The 18478-nt window shown below is 39.7% G+C and overlaps 1 protein-coding gene across 1 annotated transcript; it reads right to left on the minus strand.

Moving 5' to 3' along the window:
• Positions 1-861: 861 nt before the first annotated feature.
• Positions 862-13193, minus strand: LOC117528309 (beta-galactoside-binding lectin-like). Its single transcript, XM_034190923.1, is given in 5 exon segments — positions 862-1481; positions 1484-1517; positions 1638-1809; positions 3039-3118; positions 13072-13193. Coding segments are annotated over 5 exon segments (402 nt in total). The 5' UTR covers positions 13078-13193; the 3' UTR covers positions 862-1371.
• Positions 13194-18478: the final 5285 nt, after the last annotated feature.

The following is an 18478-nucleotide window of genomic DNA, read 5'->3' on the forward strand; positions in this document are numbered from 1 at the left end:
CTGTAGGTTTACTTGTAGTTCCTAGGGTTTTTAAGAGTAGAATGGGAGGCAGAGCCTTCAGCTTTCAGGCTCTTCTCCTGTGGAACCAGCTCCCAATTTGGATTAGGGAGACAGACACCCTCTCTACTTTAAGATTAGGCTTAAAACTTTCCTTTTTGCTAAAGCTTATAGTTAGGGCTGGATCAGGTGACCCTAAACCATCCCTTAGTTATGCTGCTATAGACTTAGACTGCTGGGGGGTTCCCATGATGCACTGAGTGTTTCTTTCTCTTTTTGCTCTGTATGCACCACTCTGCATTTAATCATTAGTGATTGATCTCTGCTTTCTTCCACAGCATGTCTTTTCCTGATTCTCTCCCCTCAGCCCCAACCAGTCCCAGCAGAAGACTGCCCCTCCCTGAGCCTGGTTCTGCTGGAGGTTTCTTCCTGTTAAAAGGGAGTTTTTCCTTCCCACTTTCGCCAAGTGCTTGCTCACGGTGGGTCGTTTTGACCGTTGGGGTTTTTCTGTAACTATTGTATGGCTTTTGCCTTACAATATAAAGCGCCTTGGGGCAACTGTTTGTTGTGATTGGGCGCTATATAAATAAAATTGATTTGATTTGATTCCTGCTATGGAATCTGTAGATAAGCACGGGCACCAATGGACCTCAAGGTCAAAATACGTGTTAATTCATTAATTCATTCATTTTATAATAATAATAATACTTTTGTCATTTTTGTTATTTAAAACAAAATCTCACAAGCTCTAAGATGGTCATTGCGCAAGTATCTTTAATTGTAACAACTGTGTGTATAATTACATAATGTTTCACTGAATCAAAAACAGTATCAAGCAGTAAGCAAACAAGACATGAGACCACATTTTGGTTGAAAAATTGAAAGGTTTATTATGATTCATTGTTCAGGGGCTAGCACTGAACTCCACTGCAAATATGGAATGTTTTGAGGGGTAACAAAAATGCAGCACTTGAAGGCATCATGAAAACATCCTTCCACATTTCTGTGTGGGAAATTTAAATCAACTTAGCAAAATAAAATGGAACAAACAAACAGTCAGATAGTGTTCATTTGGGGCTACATCATGTTTTCTGCTCTCTAATTCACTTTGTCTAGTGTATTTGTGAGACTAAATTCATTCCATATGTGCTTGTGTGCTCTAAATATGTATATGTGCATGTGTGCCTTCCCATCTAAAGCTTCTTGTGTTTGCACAGATATATTCTAAATACATGCTTCCTACATCTTTTACAGAATAAATATATAAGGCACGAGTGTAAATGTTAGACACCATCATAAATGTGCAGTCTCAGACCTGATGCTTGACATTTTTGGAAAAGCACACACACGCAAAAAAAAATGAGCATTGCGCATTTAGTTGACCTCAATACTTTTGATGCGAACATCCCCACCAAAGTTGAAGTAATTGTACTTGTTTGCACCGATGCGGTTGGGGAAGTTTACTTGGGAGCCATCTGAGAATCCAAATGGAATTCTGCTGGAGTGAATGTAATTGCGATCTGGCAGGTCGAGGAAGAGGAGTAATTTGGCATGGAGAGAGAAAATAAGCAGATAAAGTTTAAGACAGAAATACTGCTGCAAATCCATGTACAATCATGTCAGAACAGAGATTGTGTCACCTTGAATTTCTCTCCTTGTTTGAAAGGAAAGCCGCCCTCACGGAACTCCTCGCACCAGCTGCCTCCCTGGAAGCTGTTGCATACAGTGACATACTCATCTCCGTGGGCATTGAAGCGAGGGTTGATATGGATTGCAATATCCGTCTCATTCGGACCGATATTCAGTGAAAAGCTGTAAAACACAAAGAAATCAGCAGTATTTTCAGGAGAACACAAAATACTGATGTGGCAGTTCAAGAGAGCAGGGAGCTGAGTGGTATAAGGGGTTGGCTTTTCAATATGTAGACCTGGATTGGGGCCCTTGGGGGGCCTTTAATTCGGGATCACAGATTTGATAACCTGGCAGAACTTATGAACTTCACATTACAGACATCCTACTTCTTGTATTACAACAGTGTGGCATAAACTATGGTATAAAAATGGAATTTGTTAGGTATGGAGTGAGGGGATCCCTTCTCAGGGCTAGCTAATCTCTGTACTCGCAAAGTGAGAGCTGTGTTCAGGTCCTTGGCAGAAAGTTGGACTCCTTTCCAGTGGAGGTTGGCCTTCGCCAGGGCCGCACCTTGTCACCAATCCTGTTTGTAATATTCATGGACAGGATATTGAGGCATAGTCAGGGGGAGAAGGGTCTTCAGTTTGGTGGACTGAGGGTCTTGTCACTGCTTTTTGCAGATAATGTGGTCCTTTCAGGCATCATCAACCGGTGACCTCCAAAACTCACTGGATTGGTTTGCAGCCAAGTGCAGAGCAGCTGGGATGAGGATCAGCACCTCTAAATCTGAGGCCATGGTTCTCAGCAGGAATCCGATAGATGGCCTACTCCGGGTAGGGAATACGGTCTTGCCTAAAATGAAGGAGTTCAAGTACCTCGGGGTCTTGTTCACAAGTGAGGGGACAATGGAGCGTGAGATTGGCCGGAGAATCGGCGCAGCAGGGACTGTTTTGCATTCACTCTTCCTTCCTACTCTCACCTATGATCATGAAGGTTGGGGGGCATGACCGAAAAAACTAGAAGATCGTGGGTACAAGCGGCTGAAATGGGTTTCCTCAGGAGGGTGGATGGGGTCTCTCTTAGAGATAAGGTGAGGAGCTCAGTCATCCATGAGGAGCTCGGAGTAGAGCCACTGCTCCTTTGCATTAAAAGGAGCCAGCTGAAGTGTTCCAGGCACATCCAGCTTGAAGGAGACCTTGGGGAAGACCCAGGACTAGGTGGAGAGATTATATTTCCACAATGGCCTGAGAATGCCTCGGGATCCCCCAGTCTGAGGTGGTTAATGTGTTATGGGAAAAGAAAGTTTTGTTTTCCCTTAGTTGAAAATGAGTGAGGTTTCCACCACAACAAATGTATTTGTTCAAAGCAGGTCTGAACTACAGGTCATGCTTGGTGTTATCAGTACTTACTTTGTGGCATCAGGATTGGGAACTCCAATTACAGTCAGGGTCTGTCCGACCTTGAAGGACATATTCTTCACGACCATTCCCTGTACAAACAGACAGGTAGAGGATTGTGCTATAGTGAATCGCTGCGTGATAATATGACTGGACGTTACCTAGATCCCTCTATTATTACAGCTGCAGGGGAAAAAAGCACACAAGATAGCCTCAATCTCCTGGAAAAGCCTCACAGCATTCTTGCGATTTGTGAGGCACATGTTTCCAATTAAATACACTCCTTGACAAACTGCTCAAAAATTCCATTGCACTCCTGTCCTAGTTTTTTTTTAAGTTGAAATTTGGCAGGGAACAGACTGAAAATGCTTTTAAAAAATGACCAGGGAGGCTGTTAGGGTGAGTAATATTCTAGTGCAGTGGAAACGTTCTGGTGGTTTGCTACTGTACATGTGGCAAAGGAACTCAGAGATGAGTCACAATTACAAAAATTCTGCTTGAGCAAAAGATCTTGTGAAACACATGTCACAACTGCTCAACACTTGATCAATTTACATCATGTAACCGTCGCTATGGAGAAAAGTACAAGTAGTGCATCCAGCACATGAAAACTGTGTCTCTCTGCAGAAACGGTCAAAAAGAAATTATTTGATGTAAATGATTTATGTTCTTCTACGCTCTCCGCTCTTCTACTGATACAAGGTTGAAATCGTTTCTTTTATCTTAATAAACTGTGCTTTACTTTTGTTAATCTTTAACCCTTCTGTAACCACTACTGGCCTCTACTGGTGGTTGGCTCTCACTGCGATATTGTATCACTTCCTGTTCCGGAGCACAGCGGCGTTTTTCTGTATCTGTTAGCTGTTTAATCTGCGCAGTTAGATTGATCTAGTTAACTAGATAACAATTTGTTTCACAGTGTAATCTTTACGTGCCTTAACTAAAGCACTCCTTCTGCTGAATCACCTCTAAATTATTTACACATTATTCACTTTGTGTGTTTTTAGGAATCCGCTAGCTTAGCGCAGCTACTAGCTCTTAGCCGGTTTAGCATGGCGGCTTCTCCTGTCTCTCCTGCACTTTTCTGCTCTGGGTGTGAAATGTTTAGTTATTCCTCGGCCTGCTTTAGCAGTAATGGTACTTGTAATAAGTGTAGCCTATTCGTAGCTTTGGAGGCCAGGCTGGGAGAATTGGAGACTCGGCTCCGCACTTTGGAAAATCCTACAGCTAGCCAGGCCCCTGTAGTTGGTGCGGACCAAGGTAGCTTAGCCGCCGTTAGTTCCCCTCCAGCAGATCCCGAGCAGCCGGGAAAGCAGGCCGACTGGGTGACTGTGAGGAGGAAGCGTAGTTCGAAACAGAAGCCCCGTTTACACCGCCAACCAGTTCACATTTCTAACCGTTTTTCCCCACTCGGCGACACACCCGCCGAGGAACAAACTCTGTTTATTGGCGACTCTGTTTTGAGAAATGTGAAGTTAGCAACACCAGCAACCATAGTCAAATGTCTTCCGGGGGCCAGAGCAGGCGACATCGAAGGAAATTTGAAACTGCCAGCTAAGGCTAAGCGTAAATTTGGTAAGATTGTAATTCACGTCGGCAGTAATGACACCCAGTTACGGCAATCGGAGGTCACTAAAATTAACATTGAATCGGTGTGTAACTTTACAAAAACAATGTCGGACTCTGTAGTTTTCTCTGGACCCCTCCCCAATTGGACCGGGAGTGACATGTTTAGCCGCATGTTCTCCTTGAATTGCTGGCTGTCTGAGTGGTGTCCAAAAAATGAGGTGGGCTTCATAGATAATTGGCAAAGCTTCTGGGGGAAACCTGGTCTTGTTAGGAGAGACGGCATCCATCCCACTTTGGATGGAGCAGCTCTCATTTCTAGAAATCTGGCCAATTTTATTAAATCTTCCAAACCGTGACTATCCAGGGTTGGGACCAGGAAGCAGAGTTGTAGTCTTACAAACCTCTCTGCAGCTTCTCTCCCCCTGCCATCCCCTCATTACCCCATCCCTGTAAAGACGGTGCCTGCTCCCAGACCACCAACAACCAGCAAAAATCTATTTAAGCATAAAAATTAAAAAAGAAAAAATAACATAGCACCTTCAACTGCACCACAGACTAAAACAGTTAAATGTGGTCTATTAAACATTAGGTCTCTCTCTTCTAAGTCCCTGTTAGTAAATGATATAATAATTGATCAACATATTGATTTATTCTGCCTTACAGAAACCTGGTTACAGCAGGATGAATATGTTAGTTTAAAATGAGTCAACACCCCCGAGTCACACTAACTGCCAGAACGCTCGTAGCACAGGTCGAGGCAGAGGATTATCAGCAATCTTCCACTCCAGCTTATTAATCAAAACCCAGACAGAGCTTTAATTCATTTGAAAGCTTGATTCTTGGTCTTGTCCATCCAAATTGGAAGTCCCAAAAACCAGTTTTATTTGTTGTTATCTATTGTCCACCTGGTCGTTACTGTGAGTTTCTCTGTGAATTTTCAGACCTTTTGTCTGACTTAGTGCTTAGCTCAGATAAGATAATTACCCTGGGGGCGATTTTAACATCCACACAGATGCTGAGAATGACAGTCTCAACACTGCATTTAATCTATTGTTAGACTCAATTGGCTTTGCTCAAAATGTAAATGGATCCACCCATCACTTTAATCATACCTTAGATCTTGTTCTGACTTATGGTATGGAAATTGAAGACTTAACAGTATTCCCTGAAAACCCCCTTCTGTCTGATCATTTCTTAATAACATTTACATTTACTCTGATGGACTACCCAGCAGTGGGGAATAAGTTTCATTACAGTAGAAGTCTTTCAGAAAGCGCTGTAACTAGGTTTAAGGATATGATTCCTTCTTTATGTTCTCCAATGCCTTATACCAACACAGGGCAGAGTAGCTACCTAAACTCTGTGAGTGAGATAGATTATCTCATCAATAGTTTTACATCCTCATTGAGGACAACTTTGGATGCTGTAGCTCCTCTGAAAAAGAGAGCCTTAAATCAGAAGTGCCTGACTCCGTGGTATAACTCACAAACTCACAGCTTAAAGCAGATAACCCCTAAGTTGGAGAGGAAATGGCGTCTCACTAATTTAGAAGATCTTCACTTAGACTGGAAAAAGAGTCTGTTGCTCTATAAAAAAAGCCCTCCATAAAGCTAGGACATCTTACTACTCATCACTAATTGAAGAAAAGAAGAACAACCCCAGGTTTCAGAGCTCTATTGAGCCGAGTATTCCTTTAACTTTAACTAGTAATGACTTCATGACTTTCTTTGCTAATAAAATTTTAACTATTAGAGAAAAAATTACTCATAACCATCCCAAAGACATATCGTTATCTTTGGCTGCTTTCAGTGATGCCGGTATTTGGTTAGACTCTTTCTCTCTGATTGTTCTGTCTGAGTTATTTTCATTAGTTACTTCCTCCAAACCATCAACATGTCTATTAGACCCCATTCCTATCAGGCTGCTCAAGGAAGCCCTACCATTAATTAATGCTTCGATCTTAAATATGATCAGTCTATTTTTATTAGTTGGCTATGTACCACAGGCTTTTAAGGTGGCAGTAATTAAACCATTACTTAAAAAGCCATCACTTGACCCAGCTATCTTAGCTAATTATAGGCCAATCTCCAACCTTCCTTTTCTCTCATAAATTCTTGAAAGGGTAGTTGTAAAACAGCTAACTGATCATCTGCAGAGGAATGGTCTATTTGAAGAGTTTCAGTCAGGTTTTAGAATTCATCATAGTACAGAAACAGCATTAGTGAAGGTTACAAATGATCTTCTTATGGCCTCAGACAGTGGACTCATCTCTGTGCTTGTCCTGTTAGACCTCAGTGCTGCTTTTGATACTGTTGACCATAAAATTTTATTACAGAACTTAGAGCATGCCAGCTGCGGTGGTTTGAATCATATTTATCTAATAGATTATAATTTGTTCATGTAAATGGGGAATCTTCTTCACAGACTAAGGTTAATTATGGAGTTCCACAAGGTTCTGTGCTAGGACCAATTTTATTCACTTTATACATGCTTCCCTTAGGCAGTATTATTAGACAGCATTGCTTAAATTTTCATTGTTACGCAGATGATACCCAGCTTTATCTATTCATGAAGCCAGAGGACACACACCAATTAGCTAAACTGCAGGATTGTCTTACAGACATAAAGACATGGATGACCTCTAATTTCCTGCTTTTAAACTCAGATAAAACTGAAGTTATTGTACTTGGCTCCACAAATCTTAGAAACATGGTGTCTAACCAGACCCTTACTCTGGATGGCATTACCCTGACCTCTAGTAATACTGTGAGAAATTTTGGAGTCATTTTTGATCAGGATATGTCCTTCAATGCGCATATTAAGCAAATATGTAGGACTGCTTTTTTGCATTTGCGCAATATCTCTAAAATTAGAAAGGTCTTGTCTCAGAGTAATGCTGAAAAACTAATTCATGCATTTATTTCCTCTAGGCTGGACTATTGTAATTCATTATTATCAGGTTGTCCTAAAAGTTCCCTGAAAAGCCTTCAGTTAATTCAAAATGCTGCAGCTAGAGTACTGACGGGGGCTAAAAGGAGAGAGCATATTTCACCCATATGACCCTGAACCATCCCTTAGTTATGCTGCTATAGACTTAGACTGCTGGGGGGTTCCCATGATGCACTGAGTGTTTCTTTCTCTTTTTGCTCTGTATGCACCACTCTGCATTTAATCATTAGTGATTGATCTCTGCTCCCCTCCACAGCATGTCTTTTTCCTGGTTCTCTCCCTCAGCCCCAACCAGTCCCAGCAGAAGACTGCCCCTCCCTGAGCCTGGTTCTGCTGGAGGTTTCTTCCTGTTAAAAGGGAGTTTTTCCTTCCCACTGTCGCCAAGTGCTTGCTCACAGGGGGTCGTTTTGACCGTTGGGGTTTTTACGTAATTATTGTATGGCTTTGCCTTACAATATAAAGCGCCTTGGGGCAACTGTTTGTTGTGATTTGGCGCTATATAAATAAAAGTGATTTGATTCTTGTTCTTTGTAAACTACAATGACAAATGTGAAAATTTCCAGTACTGTGTAAAAAAAATCATAAGCCCAAGTGACCTTAAAGCTACAGTGTGTTTTTATTTCCAGGTATTTATTAGCAGTAACGGAATATAGCATTCGTAACCATCTGTTTATTATATATAATTATCTGCAATGATTATTCAATATGTTTCATAAGTTTCCAATGAGCCCTTCATATCTACATGGGAGTGGGGCTCCTCTTTTGGGGCCACCATGTTGCAACACTATGTTGATATAGTACCACAAAATGGTCATACTTAATCCAGTACTTGTTTCCCTAAATACTGTCTACTGGTTGCTAGTGCAAGTGAAGAAGTTTGAGAATCTTCATTTTTGTGAAACAGAATCGTATATGTTGCTTATGACAAGAGATGGCAAAGGGAGCACGAATCTCTGTTGCTAACAATGTTGCCACATTTACTTTAACGTTTACTAGAAAAGTTACTTTATTAGTTACTTTTACAGTTACTTTATACACTTACTTCATTAGCAGCTGCGGACAACTTGTCAAAGCTGCTGAATGTAACTAATAAAGTAACAAGTAATCTAACTTGGTTATTTTTAAGATCGAGTACTCAGAAAAGTAATTATTAGTTACTTTGCTGAATACTCAGTCTTAAGAGTAACCAAGTTAGATTACTAATTAACTTATTAGTTATATTTCTTATTACTTACAAGTTGTCGGCAGCTGCTAATGAAGGAACTGGATAAAGTAACTAATAAAGTAACTTTTCAAAGTAACTGTGGCAACACTGGTTGCCAAAGAAGTGAAAAGCAACCACAAAATGCAATATGACACTAAATTTTATACACTGCAGCTTTCATTTTTTCTCAAAGTTACAAATGCATTGAATGTGCCTAAAACATGTTAAAAGAGAAGTTATTTCCACCAAAATGGGTCCGTTTCTCCCCTTGATCTGGTTGGTCTGTCTGTGTGTGTCTGATTGGTGGGTTAATTTCTTGGTTGGTTGGTCACAGGTATGTCTCAAAATACCTTTGCACCAATTTTTATGAACACTGGTGGGGTATTGTGAGATTTGGACCATGAAATAATGCAATAGATTTTGGCATAACCAAGAAATAATTTTTAGTTTTAACAACATTATAAGATATTATAGTTTTTGTGGAGGTAGTGGTCTTAGTGTAGGTTAAAGAGGCACACTTGTGACCACACAATCCTTGGTTTGATTCCACATTCATCAGGAAGTACACCACAACACATGGGAGCAAAGTGCTTAGGTTAGTGTGTGAATGTCAGACAACATCATTAGTCCATGGTCCAAGCAGGGTTTGGCCATCTCATGGTGGTTGTTATCGGGGTCACAATTTTAATCGTATTGAAAAAAAATACCACATTTTTTGTCTGATCATAAAGATTCCAAAAAGGTTTGGACCATCTATGACTCAATGTTGGGGAGTTATGTGGTAAAAAATGCAGAAATGATGGCAAAGGTCAATTTCAGGTTGTACAGGGAGCAAAAATTAAAGTTGCTCCAGTTTTGGTAAAAAGCGAAGCAACTTACAAGTTGAGATCATAAAAGGAACCGTTTTTACCATCTGTCATGTTTTGTTATATGTTACAGGGTAACACGTGTCATAGGCCACAGAATCCAATGCGCACTGACCTCTTGTGACCATTACTTTAGAGACCAAACATTCAACACAGTCCTTTAATTAATCCTATTAACTCAACAAGTAATTTGCACCACTTTGTTTTTTTTGTTTTGTTTTTTTTTAACCAAAATTGGAGCAGCTTTAAACTTTGACCCTCTGTATAAACTGAAATTGATCTTTAGGTGAAAACTGGCTTGAAGCTTATGGATTGCATTGCTTGTTGGCAAGCACTACATGAATGCAGACCATTTTTCAGGGAAGTCATATGAAAAAAATAACATATATATAAAAATAACATAAAAATTAACATCTGTATAGTGAATTGCATTTTGCTCTAATTATTTTGTAATACCATTATAAATCTTGACAACAGATTTAAAACATTTTGACTTTTTTTTAAGGTTTAACAGGTTAAAATGGGTGAATGGCCTGTTTTACCATGGTGGAGGAAGGCACTCTACTTAGTGCCCCTCTCCTTTCTGTGGGGAGTGCATTTTGTCAGATGGTAGTTTTTATGGCCTATGTGTTGCAGCTGTGGCGAATGCCTTTACAGCAGTTAATCAAGTTATAGCTTCAGCATGACTGAAAAACCACATTACAACACAACGTTACTGTGTTTAATTAAGAAAGGGATTGAGCTGATAAATTTCAACATCAGAATGACTTGGCTCTTTTGTTTTTGGCTGTATTACTTTTAGTGATGTCATCTTAACATGTCTACACAACAGTTGTTTGGCTGCCAACAGAGGGCTGTTGTTGGAAAAACTGGAGAGAATAAATCTGCAGAAGAGAAAACTGCACAAAACACAACCATTTATATCTGTTTAAAATATGAAAGGGAGGAAATGGGAGTAGAATGTCTCAGCCATGAAATTCTTTCCACATAAGAGTCCAACTGTAAAGTGTGTGCAGATCATGTGGCATGAGGGTAGCTGTGTAAAGCCAGGGTTCAACCTGGCAACAATCCTGCTTCCCCCAGGCACGGGAACGGCATCTTGATGAGAGACAGAAGAGATCAGTTTGGAAACGCCCTTAAACTCTAAGAGTAGCAGGATGAGCAAAGAGTTAACGGAGTCAGTCAGTGAGTCACTGAGTGAATTTCTGTAAAAGCTACTGCATATGCAGCTCTGATATTTTGGGTTTTGATAGAGATAGGCAAGGACCAGTGAAACTCCTATATCTTGTCCCATGAATCGTGACAATAATCTAAAATATTAGAACAGGATTAGCAGATTTATTATTCCATGAACCCAAAGCCAATTTTGACCATATCAGAACCACTTACATGAACTAAACTACACTTACAATCCATCCCCAGTACACTGAAAAAAGAACCAAGTTTAAAAAAAAAAGTTATTTCAATTGGTAATGTCTAAATGAATTAAGTTCTTGGAACTTAAGTTAATAAGTTAGATCAACTCTAACTTAAAAACTTACATTCAAAAACTTAATTCATTTAGATGTTACCAATTGAAACAATTCATTTAAGTTGGTTCAACTAGTCTCTTTTTTCAGTGTAGTACTTGGCCTACCCAAAAATGGATGGTGGCCATCACAGGGCGGCAGCTGCAGCCAGGTAGGGGTCAATGAAGGATTATTATTTGTCTGATCATAAAGATTCCAAAAATGTATAGTTTGGACTACAATGAAAAGAAGAACCAATTTAAAAAGTTGTTTTAATAGGTAACAGCTGAATGAATTAAGTTGTTTGAACTTAAGTTAGTAAGTTAGATCAACTTACAAACTTAAGTTCAAACAACTTAATTAATTTAGATGTTAGCTATTGAAACAGTTCATTTAAGTTGGTTTAGCTATTCTCTTTTTTGGTGTATTCATGACTGAATGTTATGAATTTATGAGGTAAAAAACAGCACAAAATGGTAACAAAGGTCAATTTCAGTTTGCACAAGGGTCAAAAGTTGCTTCAATTTTGGTGAACAAAGTGATGCAAATATTGGTTGAGCTTATAGGATTAATAAATGGAATTTTTTATTTTTTACTGTATTGAATGCCTGGTCTTCAAGGTAATGGTCAACATGGTCTGCATTTATTGAATTCTATGACATAGGACATACATTACCCAATAAAATGATAACCTACCAGAATACTGTAGATGGTGCAACTTATTCTGCAATGTAGTACTTTTTAAAACCCTATTAGCTCCGTCAGCAATTTGCATCACTTTTCACCAAAATTGGAGTAACTTTAATTTCTGACCCCTGTACAAACTGGAATAGACCTTTGTCAGTATTCTTGCTGTTTTTGCCCCATAACTCCATAACATTCCCTCAGAGATCATCCAAACTAAACCTTTTTTGAATCCCTGTGGTCAGACAAATAGTGTGGTGTAGTTTTCAACATTATTTGCACATTTTTAAATACTGACCCTTGTGTCATTGACCCCTATGTGGCTGTAGATCTCACGTTGGGATAACCACCATACATTTTTCTGTAAACGCTAGTAAACTGAGGCTGGATTGTAAAAGTTGTTTAGTCCCCTTAAGTGGTACTGAAAACTGATACAGTCCATGGGCCAAGTCAGCTTTTTTTTTTTTACAAGAAACCTGATATTATAAAGGATCTTATGAAGCCTTGTTGCTAATTGTAGGGTTCTGGCTGCTCACTGCTGCTTGTGAATATGTGCAAGTTGGCATGATCCAGTCTTTTCCTGAACGCAATATGCTCAAAAAGACTAACGTTAAACTATTCCAAAATGGACTGTTGAGGTGGATTTATTGCACCCCCAGAGGCAAATACAGCAGAACATCTCTGCACTCCACAGCCTCTATTCTGGATTTTTACTTCATTCTTTCCCTTCATGTGATTTAAGCCCGACGTCTCAGTTTTCATCATCTTTCTGTGCACATTTGCCCATTTAGCTCAGTGGTTGGGGTGGGGATGGAGGGGGGGGAGGTGAATTTGCAATATTGTGAAGGGTTTATTGTAATATTCTCCCCCCACCCAGTGTACTGTTTGACCCGAGCGAGAGCGGCTGACCATGTTCAGCTGCTAGTATGACAGAATACAATCAACAAATGATAAGATAGTCTCCTGCAGCGAAAAGAGAAAGGGGGGGGGGGGGAAACCTCAAATAACTTCAGCATGCCACTGCTTCCTTTTCTGAGCATTCTTTTACCATATAAGGCAAGTAAAATGCCTTAAAAGCAGACCTCCAAAAAGGGAAATTATTACTTATTCTTTAACTTACTTTGTTCCTCTTAACTTATGTTACTTTAACGAGAGAGCTGCCTCATATCACACAGCTGTCAGGTCTATTTTTGTCCTGACCTACTTTATGCTATTGCATTCATTCATCTCAGTTATTAAGTATATAAAAGATAGGAAAGTCTTACATCCATGATGATTGCAGATGTAGTGAAGCTGTGCTGTCACGAAGAGGAGAAGTGAAACAGCTGCAGGGTGTGGGACCCTCTGTCAGCACTCTCACAAATTAAATACAGTGTGGGAGGTGCTCAACGTGACTGACGTTTCAAATAGCGAATGGGCTCGTGCCATCTGCATGCATTGGCCAGTGAAATGAATGTTTACATTAAAGACCATAAAACACGACTTTAGCCCGTAAAAAGCGATACCGGATGTGAGCTAAGTGCAGAAAACAACTTTTAGTTGAGTTGCCGACTGTAGAAGTTGCATTATATGTCATCTGTCAGCAAGGGGAGCAACTACATGCAGCCAACGTGGCAGATAAAAATAGAAATAAATTTGTTGCTGGGGAGACGGAGAAAATATTTGGCAGCATTTGAGTTCAATCTGACTGCAGAGTTGAAGGTCCCAGTGAAATCTCAAAGTGATTTTCTCGCTGACCACAAACCAGCCTTTATTAAGTTTCGCTGCCATCGTCACGTCACCAGCAGCTACCAATCATGTTCTTGGCAGCAATTGTCTTCTGGATCCTGATGGTAACAGTGATGATGATGAAGAAGCATTTATGATGCTGGCGTGAGACAGAAGTGTTCACAGTCCCGGGTAGATATGCAGTTGCAGACATACGTTAAAATGTACCTTAGATAAACCTTTCAAACTCTATTTTACCCAACTGCTCATATGCCATTTTTTCTTTAAAGAATACATGTATCAAGTCAATGAGAATGTCTACTTTATTTCTAAATGAGGTTATTTTAAAACTGGAGAGTGCTCTCAGAGCACATTCCTCTGCCAACACTGCACACATCTCTCTCTATTACAGTTACATGTTAGCAGGATTTTGCAAAAACTGCAAAACCAGTTTCCTTGAAACTTGGTGAAAGAATTGAGTATGGGCCAAAGATGAAGCCATTCACTTTTGGAGCATATCCAGTTAAGCGGGCACATCCAGGATTTTATTTATTTATTTATTACATCCGCCAAGGATGTAATAAAATCATCTATGTTTATTTATTTGTCTGTCTGTCTGTTAGTAGAATTACATCATTACTACTTAACGGATTTTGACAAAATTTTCACCACAGATACATATTAGGCCATGGAAGAACCCATAAAATTTGGAGGTGATCCAGATCTGGATCCGGATTCTAGATCAAGATTCACTTTATATAGGCTTTGAAGGTTTACATCAAAACTACTTTACGGATTCTCACCAAATTTTCACCACAGATAGATATTAGGTCATGGAAGACTCCACTGAATTTTGGAGGTGATCTGGATCCAAATTCTTGAGCAATATTCACTTTATATAGGCTTTGAAGGATTATGTCAAAACTACTTCACGGAGTCTCTCCAAATTTTCACCACGGCTACATATTAGGACACGGAAGACTCCATTAAATTTTGGAGGTGATCCATATCCAAATCCAGACTCTAGATCAAGATTTTATAGACAGAATTTTGGAGACTCCACTGAATTTTGGAGGTGATCTGGATCCAGATTGGCAGACATCAGAAATATCAGTTTGCTCTTGTTTTATTTTTAACATTGTGAGGTGATGCACAGATCTTGATGGGGAAAAAATCTGACATACAGTAGTGTTCAGAATAATAGTAGTGCTATGTGACTAAAAAGATTAATCCAGGTTTTGAGTATATTTCTTATTGTTACATGGGAAACAAAGTACCAGTAGATTCAGTAGATTCTCACAAATCCAACAAGACCAAGCATTCATGATATGCACACTCTTAAGGATATGAAACTGGGAACTTAGTAAAAAAGAGAAGAAAAGGGGGTGTTCACAATAATAGTAGTGTGGCATTCAGTCAGTGAGTTCATAAATTTTGTGAAACAAACAGGTGTGAATCAGGTGTCCCCAATTTTAAGGATGAAGCCAGCACCTGTTAAACATGCTTTTCTCTTTGAAAGCCTGAGGAAAATGGGACGTTCAAGACATTGTTCAGAAGAACAGTGTAGTTTGATTAAAAAGTTGATTGGAGAGGGGAAAACTTATACGCAGGTGAAACAAATTATAGGCTGTTCATCTACAATGATCTCCAATGCTTTCAAATGGACAAAAAAAAAAACAAAAAAAAAAAACAGAGATGCGTGGAAGAAAACGGAAAACAACCATCAAAATGGATAGAAGAATAACCAGAATGGCAAAGGCTCACCCATTGATCAGCTCCAGGATGATCAAAGACAGTCTGGAGTTACCTGTAAGTGCTGTGACAGTTAGAAGACGCCTGTGTGAAACTAATTTATTTGCAAGAATCCCCCGCAAAGTCCCTCTGTTAAATAAAAGACATGTGCAGAAGAGGTTACCTTTTGCCAAAGAACACATCAACTGGCCTAAAGAGAAATGGAGGAATATTTTGTGGACTGATGAGAGTAAAATTGTTATTTTTGGGTCCAAGGGCCGCAGACAGTTTGTGAGACGACCCCCAAATTCTGAATTCAAGCCACAGTTCTCAGTGAAGACAGTGAAGCATGGTGGTGCAAGCATCATGATATGGGCATATTTCTCCTACTATGGTGTTAGGCCTATATATCGCATACCAGGTATCATGGATCAGTTTGGATATGTCAAAATACTTGAAGAGGTCATGTTGCCTTATGCTGAAGAGGACATGCCCTTGAAATGGGTGTTTCAACAAGACAATGACCCCAAGCACACTAGTAAACCAACAAAATCTTGGTTCCAGACCAACAAAATTAATGCCCCGCAGATGTGAAGAAATCATGAAAAACTGTGGTTATACAACTAAATACTTGTATAGTGATTCACAGGATTGCTAAAAAAGCAGTTTGAACATAATAGTTTTGAGTTTGTAGCATCAACAGCAGATGCTACTATTATTGTAAACATCCCCTTTTCTACTTTTTTTTCCTAATAGTCCAATTTCATAGCCTTAAGAGTGTGCATATCATGAATGCTTGGTCTTGTTGGATTTGTGAGAATCTACTGAATCAACTGGTACCTTGTTTCCCATGTAACAATAAGAAATATACTCAAAACCTGGATTAATCTTTTTAGTCACATAGCACTATTATTATTCTGAACACTACTGTATGTAGAGTCATAATATCTACATTATCACTTGAGAAATTCACAAAAATGATGAAAAATGCTCTAGCTTGCAGCACTGAAAACTATATATACACACACACAGTATGTATTTATGTCAGCATGCATGTACTGCAGTATGTATTTTTTATGTGCCTCAGGTGGCCATCAGCAATCACAAGACTCACTGAGTTATTCCAGTCCATGTGGACCCTAACAGAACTTTCCTCAGGATTTTACAGATGCTTCAATTGTGCATCTCCACAAATGAAAGGGAAACTGACAGCAACCATCATGGCATGTCATTGCTCTCTATCGCTGGGAAGATTCTAGTTAGGGTCCTATTGATTGGTTTGAATCAACATCCAGTGCAAGGCCTCTTACCAGAGAGCCAGTGCAGGTTGACTCAGTACATCAATTACAAGAAAAGTGTCAGGAGCAGAATTTCAGTCTATATATCGCATTTGTTGATCTGACCAAAGCCTTCGATAATGTCTGGAGAGAAGGACTGTGGAAAATTGTGCCAAAGTTTGGCTGCCATGACAAGTTCATCTCCATGATACATTAAGTCCATGGCGGCATGCAGGTGTCCCTGCTGGACAGCAGCAAATAGTGTCAAGCAGGGTTGTATACTGGGACCAACCCAACTCTGTTCAGCTTAATGTTCACTGCAGTGCTAACAGATGTGCTCCGTGATGCTGACTTTGGAGCTGGCATAAGATATAGAATCGATGGCAAACTGGCAAATTTGCAGAGACTGCAAGCAGCTATGAAAGCTGGGAGGATGCAGCACAAAACTGCTCTTCCTGGAGTTCTGCAGTGCACATTGGGGTGTCAGATTTTGAACTGAGGCGAGTGTAGGAGGCAGAGCACAAATGTCAACAACGGAAAAGCAGGGCAATCGCTACTGTTCAGTGTATCACACACAGCGGTGGGCACAACTAACCAAAAAGTTAGCTTCAATAACTGGTAATCAGCCAACTGAAAAGTTATCTTTTATCAGAAGCTACAGATAACCGATAACTTTAAGTTTTGCCTCCCTAAGAAGCTGATTTTGGGTTTAAACACCGCCAAAGCTTCTAACAGAAATAAATAGATCACAAACCTAAACAGCCAATGAGCCAGCACTTCTGTCTTTGTGCACTCTGCTCCCTGCTGTAGGAAAGTGTCATTTACCCTGATAACATAGAGTGAATCAACGATGAGGCAGAGGTCTTGAAATGGAAAGCAGGTTTGAATTATGGTTTTGCTTTAAAAATAAAATTATTCCAGATAGAATAACTACATTAATGTAAACCCTTAAAATGTACAAAGTGATATATATAACACATATCTGTTCATTTTAAAATAATGCACTAATTCAGAAGATTTGAACATTAACACACAGATCCCCAAAGGGGATTGTGGGTAACTAAACCTCCGCTCATACTGATTGGTTAATTCATTCATTCTATGTAAAAACCAACACAAGTGAATCAATGTAACATGTGTTGGTGTTTACAAATAAATGTGCTTTTTTTAAAAATATGTAGTTTTTTTCATTTGTATAAAAAAGAAAGAAATTTTCAAGATCCCGCTAGACAGTGCCTAAGCCCACGCGTGATGACATCACAACCCTATCCGGTTAGGGAGACAAGGTTTCTATCAATAACAAGAACTGTCAAAAACCTTCTCGTGTGTGGTTGGAGTTATGTGGCGATAGGAATCACCTTTTGAATGCTTGAATAATGATGTCAGTCGAATGAAGAAATCAAATAATAGTGAAAACATGTTCAGTGCGGTGTCATAATGCATCAATCAGTCGCTCCGTGAGGCGTCATAACATCCGATGAGTTAGTGGCTTGGTACAGTGTTATAACAGATCAATCAGTCGCTCCATGAGGCGTCATAACATCAAGCCTGGTTCACGTCAAGATAATTAGGCCAATATTGCACCCGATCTTCCCCTTCCGACAATCTTAAGGACGCCCCGACAATCATGATGATGCTAAATAGAATCCTATCAGATATTCCTGCCGTGTGTGGTTTCTAAGAGCATTCTGATCTGCTCAGAAGGACGTGAGGAGCTAAATGTGACATGCAGCCAATCAGAAAGCGAAGTGTCTGACCTGGGAATGTTCGTGTGTGAAATCTCTTTATGTGTGTTGTTTTTACCGTGTGGCTGACACCACACACTGTACAACTAAACCTGTTGGATCTATGATTTGTTTTCATCTCCACATGTGGGGTCGCTCAGGTTTTGGAAACCTACAGATAATTTTAAAATTCTGCAGTCGACAACACTGTGATATAACTGCTCGCCAGTAGA

Source organism: Thalassophryne amazonica, chromosome 16 (genome assembly GCF_902500255.1).
Source record: "Thalassophryne amazonica chromosome 16, fThaAma1.1, whole genome shotgun sequence".
In the NCBI taxonomy this organism is placed as follows: Eukaryota; Metazoa; Chordata; class Actinopteri; order Batrachoidiformes; family Batrachoididae; genus Thalassophryne; species Thalassophryne amazonica.